This window comes from Cinclus cinclus, chromosome 1 (assembly GCF_963662255.1).
Source record: "Cinclus cinclus chromosome 1, bCinCin1.1, whole genome shotgun sequence".
Classification (NCBI taxonomy): Eukaryota; Metazoa; Chordata; class Aves; order Passeriformes; family Cinclidae; genus Cinclus; species Cinclus cinclus.
In genome coordinates, this window is record NC_085046.1 from 113,449,491 (window position 1) to 113,455,490 (window position 6,000).

The following is a 6,000-nucleotide window of genomic DNA, read 5'->3' on the forward strand; positions in this document are numbered from 1 at the left end:
TTAAAATCTTATGAGAAATAATTTCCTATTGAATGATTTAAATATTTGTTAGGTTTTACTAAAGTATTATAGTTCAGGGCCTTGTAAATTGGAAATTCTGTGATATATTTGAGATTAAATGGCTGTATAAATTCAAATATATAGCCCCCTACTTTAGAAGCATCTTTACTCATAAATCTAATTCAGTAAAAAAATTCCAACATTTAAAAAATTAATTTAATTTCCAGACAGAAGAAAATAAGTTCTAACATTTTCTACTTACTAAAATTCTGTTTTAAAATGGTGAAGACTATAAAAATAGGGGTTTTTTCCCCTCAGCAAGAGTAAGGCAGTTAGTTTAAATTTTGATGTAACAGGAGTAACATAAACTTATTTTTGATATGTAGATTTATCCTCCCATTGTTATTGATTTCTTTTATATGTAGATGATGCTGGCATTTTAATTTGAAAGACTTGGTTGCTTTATATTAGGCTTCTTTAATGACTTACCAAAATCAGAATATTAGTATTCTATAAAAACAATGTCTCTATAAAAACAATAACCACAGTAGGTCACCTTAAATCATACAGCTGACAGAGACACGTGTTCCCAACTTGGTCAAAGTTGTAAATTAATTAATTTGTTTCAAATGTGTAATTGCTAAGGAAGAGGTTCAGAGCATGGTTTAATAGCTGTTCTTGTTTGTGTGTATCCAGCATCTGGGCAATGAAATCTCAGCAGCAAAGGTTCATTTCTCTGAGCTCAAGGAGAAGGAAGAGGTTTTATTGTGTCAGTGGTGGAGAACATGTTTAAAGCAGCAAGGATCTCACAGTTTTCAGCCAAGTGCTGACACACTAATTATGCCTTAACTGCATCTCCTGTTTCCTCCTAGGTCTTACTGCTGCAGCATCCCTTGTATCCCTGGCTTGGGCTTTGGCTTCCTACCAAAAGGCCCTCCGTGACTCCCGCGATGACAAGAAACCCATCAGTTATATGGCTGTTATAATCCAGTTCTGCTGGCATTTCTTCACCATTGCAGCAAGGGTGATTACTTTTGCTCTGTTTGCCTCGGTTTTCCAGCTGTACTTTGGGATCTTCATCGTGCTGCACTGGTGCATCATGACCTTCTGGATCGTTCACTGCGAGACAGAGTTTTGCATCACTAAATGGGAGGAGATAGTTTTCGACATGGTTGTTGGGATAATCTATATCTTCAGCTGGTTCAATGTCAAGGAAGGAAGGACACGCTGTAGGCTTTTCATTTACTATTTTGTCATCCTTTTAGAAAACACCGCCTTGAGTGTTCTCTGGTATCTGTACAAGGCCCCTCCAATCTCTGATGCATTTGCCATACCAGCACTGTGCGTAGTGTTCAGCAGCTTTTTAACAGGCATTGTTTTTATGCTAATGTACTATGCCTTCTTTCACCCCAATGGACCAAGGTTCGGGCAGTCACCAAGCTGTGCTTGTGAGGACCCTGCCGCTGCCTTCACCCTTCCCCCAGAGGTGGCCACAAGCACACTGCGCTCCATCTCCAACAACCGGAGTGTCACGAGTGAGCGGGATCAAAAATTCGCGGAGAGGGATGGGTGTGTGCCTGTGTTTCAGGTGAGACCCACTGCACCATCCACACCTTCATCCCGGCCACCAAGGATTGAGGAGTCTGTCATTAAAATCGATCTGTTCAGGAACAGGTACCCAGCATGGGAGAGACACGTGTTGGACAGGAGCCTGAGGAAGGCAATCTTAGCGTTTGAATGTTCCCCTGCTCCTCCACGGCTACAGTATAAAGATGATGCCCTTATTCAGGAGCGCTTGGAATATGAAACCACATTGTAAACAAAGCAAAAACACAGCTTGAAGCAGCTCCAATGTTGCAGTCCAAATTAAGGGTTGACAGTAGGGCTGTAGGAACAACTAAACTGCTTACTACAGGCAGAGCAGCAAGCTATAGTGTTTTTAGTCTGGCTATCATCATGATTATCATTTGATCCACTGTGTGCAGTCTGTCTGCAGGACACTGATACAGCAGCATCTTCTGAAACCCTCAAAAACCCCAAACCCTGACCCACACATACAAATCTGTTGCATCAGCTGGGGGAACTCACCCACCACCCCTTACTGCTATGAAACTCTGACTGCACAGTACTTACAATCAAACCAATAAAAAGGTTCTGACCAGAGCTTTCAACTTCAACCAGTAGTGCATTTTATTTTAGAAATGAATGATTATTTCCTAATCAATGGCAAAAACAAAAAAACACTCCACACCTTTTCAAAAGTAATGAAACTGTAGCACATAGTGTTGCTGTTAGGAAAACTGTTTTCTGGGGCAAAAAGCAGGAGCTTAGTAGTCTACAACACTCCCATAAATCAACCATTCAGGTTAGAATAGGATTGCAAAATAGTTCTTAGTTAAAAAGAAACATCATCATGTTTATAAGGCTGTCAATGGAAAAGAAACTAAATTCTGATTAATTAGATCATTAAAATTAATACTAGTAGAACTGTTTTCTGTGGAATTTCCAAGTCTTTTTTTAAACGCAATTTAACTTCTTGATGTTATTTTCAACAGAAACTCTATGCAGCTCTCTTCTGGTTTTGAGGAGAAATAAGGAGCTGTAGCACGTAGTGATATTCATTAAATGATAATCATGATTCAGTGTTCAATTTGCAAAGAAATAAAAAGAAAAAAATGTAAAAGAACAAGGAAGTATAGTTTTCATATTCTAAACTTTTTGGATGACCCCATTCAGATATTTCAGAAGAAACTACAAGGAGCTGAACACACTGAAACTTCTGTTTCAGGACTGAGAATGCATGACTCAGTGTGTGAATGTATGCAGGTGTGACAAGAGACTGACATGCCATACCCTTCTAGTGCCAAACATTGTATAACTGCAAGGTTGATATTGCCTGAAGGACACAACAAGTGGCACAAGCCCTACCAGAAAAAAGAAGCAGGAAAGACCAACCAAGCTCTCACTATGTAGAGACAGCTCTGATTTTTCCCACCCAAGGTGAAAGTGATGTCTTTTAAGGCTTTCAGCCACCTCTTAGTAAGTATATTCACCGAAGTACAATATAAACAAGTTATGTGGAAGAGCTTCTTCTGTCTGTTCAAGACTGGTGTCCAGACGTGTCTAAAAATTAGAATCTCTTGTAACAGAGTGCTTTTGCTGCAAGCTTTTGGGTTTTAAATACCTCCCTAAATCTAGTTTATGGTATTATACTTTATGTTAAAAGTATCCCCTGATGGTGCTTTCAGATGCATTAAAGGTGCAAGTCAAAATTTGATAGTATTTTTTTTAAAGCTGGTGCAGAGTGAAAAACTCATGGATTATTTCAATATTTTTGTAAAGTAAAAATACGGTGTAAAAGGTTACTTTTTATAAACCTCAAATCTTTTAATACATTTCATTCTCTTTATAGCTTAGATTTTAAGAATTGGTCCATGAATTTTATTAAATGACTTTTGCAGTTTGACATAAACCTGGTTTTCACACATTATGGATTTGTTTTGCAGTATAATGCCATATGAAAGCCTACATGGGTACTTTTAGAATACTCTATAAACTGTGGATCCTGCTTCAAATGTAAGTGGCTTGTAAAGACACCAAGTGATTCCATGAAAAACAATTTGCTATAACTATTTCCATCCATTTTAGGAGAGAGAAGCAGAACTGAAGAGTTACTGTTGTAAATGGCATTGTCAGGGTGGAGGAAACCTGATAATTGGTATTGTAATCTTCACTGTCAGATATATCCAGTGTAGTCACTGCTGTGTATGCTGCTGGGTAAATTTCTGTCTTTCTTATTACAAATATTTGTACTACAAAATGGCCAAGGTTACACAGACTATATTTATTTGTATTAGTTCAATTAGCCATTTTTAATGTTGACATTTTTTATTAGTGAAATATTCGATACCTGTTGTTCTTTGCTGGGGCAAGTTCCTCAAAGCAAAAACCTGCGGAAGTGCAGGAATCTGCAAAGCAGAGGGAACTTTACACAGATCAGAAAAATACTATGCTTCAGGGGTTTCCTAGGTATTTTCAAATTAAGCAATGGCCAACTGCCTGTATATTTTTTTTTAAATAAAAATTCTTTGATAGTTCAAACCTGAAGCTTTTTACAAAGTGATTACCCTTTTCTTCATGGAGATACAGCTGATTATTCAGAAAAAAGCACTCATGTTTTTTTCAGAAAATATACCACTGCAAGAACAGCTAAAAAAAAAAAAAAAAAAAAAAAAAAGATTTGGGGAGTAAGCCCTTTGTCCTGTCATATTCAGTAGATCCTGCACTCCAGAATCAAGTTCTAGTTCACACAAGGGAATTGTTGCTTTCCTTTACAAAGAAGGCAAATGTACGCTCTGTGATCCAAGGTGTGAGGGGTTCTTTTGGAGGCAGTTTGAAGTGTTTGCTGCTGATTTAGCAACTCAGAAATTGAAGCCTGAGTGAGGTACAGCCTGCTCAAGCTTCAGTCTCCCAGCAGCACCTCCTGGGGAGAGGGGCAGCATCGCTGCTGTCAGCGAGGTTGTTCCTCTTCTGATGTCCCTCTCATCCTCTCGCTCCTCCTCAGAGCTTTGAGCCCTTTGGTCAGGATTACAGAATTGAAGAAAGGCTGCTTCACATGGAATTTAAACAGTTAAGGTCTTCACCAGTGCTTGCATTTCAAGGTTTCTGAAGAAGGTTTGGGATGAGTTTGTTTGATTTGCTTTTATTTGGTTTTGGAAGGAAGGACAAAGAGTTATTTATCCATGTAGTTTTTCATGCCTAGCATTTATTTACTTTACTCTCACGGCATTTTAAATTTTTTTAATGTTTGCAAAAATGTTTGTCTTAAGTAAACTACTGCAGGGTGTGAGTGCAGAGTGACATATATATATGTGTGTGTTTGTGTATACACATTTATATATATGCAGCACTACATATACACACCTTGTCCTCAGAATTCAATCTGGCAGTTTGAGGCAGGGGTAGAAGTTATTATGCACTAAGTCAAAACTTGCTCTCCAAAATCATGCTTTCTTACATTCATAACATCAGTGTTACCTGCAGTGAGAACAGGGCAGCGACTGAAATCTGAACACTCTGATGACTACGTGGACAGTTTCCTGACGTGCATGGCTGTGAGTAGTCACATTAAAGGCTGTAAGAATTTTTTTATGGAAATTGCCAAGATTAAACACAGTCCATGCTGAAATTCCATTATGGTCTTATGGACAGTTAATAATCAATATGCACTCTTCTTTTTGCCACAGACAGTTCTAAAACCGATAAAGTTCAAATGAAACAGCAATAGCAAAAATAAAATTTAAAGAAGGACATGGTAAAAACCCAAACTTTTGCTTTTGAAATAATGAAAAAATCAGGCCTTTTAAATTTCATCTCAGAATATAGGAAAATAAAAAAGTTCATATTTTCATATTTACATTCTGGTAAAGAAAAGCAATCACATCTATTTGTTAGAAGTAAGACATACAGGAGCCTTGCTCTAATGAACCAAACAAACTTAGCAGCAGACTTATCATTTATCTGGTTAAAAACGTGGTCTTAAAATTTTGAGAGTTGTGGATTTTTCTGTTGCAGAAAAGACAATTCAACTACTATCACTAATTAAATAAAGTTAATGTATACCCATGTTCATTCAGAAAATCTGCAAGAAAATGTAAGAGAAAACTTTTTTATTTATTTTAAAACCTGTTTGTTCTGTAATGGGATAATTTTTCTTAAATAAGTTCTTTACAAATATGTGAAATACTTTATTTTCATGCATATTCAATAATGAAGAAACAAATTTCCAATTTTGTTTATGTCAATTTAAATATGCTTCTTGTGACAGACCAATGTTTCTTTGCTTGGGTTATATGGACTTGGTGGCATATATACAATATTTTCACTGTCAAACCAACAAATTTTCTATTAATTAATTTTTATAAAATTGGAGAAAATTTTCCTTCCAAAATTTAATGCTTGTCCTCATCTGCCTGATTTTGTAAACTTTTAAGCAGAGGA

The 6,000-nt window shown here is 36.9% G+C and overlaps 1 protein-coding gene across 1 annotated transcript in view; it reads left to right on the forward strand.

Annotated features, from left to right (window-relative positions):
* The window catches only part of XKR4 (XK related 4), a 208,505-nt gene extending 206,686 nt beyond the window's left edge, over positions 1-1,819 (forward strand). The window contains exon 3 of the mRNA XM_062501792.1: positions 873-1,819. Coding sequence (XP_062357776.1) covers positions 873-1,819 — 947 coding nt within the window. The remainder of the gene's footprint in view (positions 1-872) is intronic.
* Positions 1,820-6,000: the final 4,181 nt, after the last annotated feature.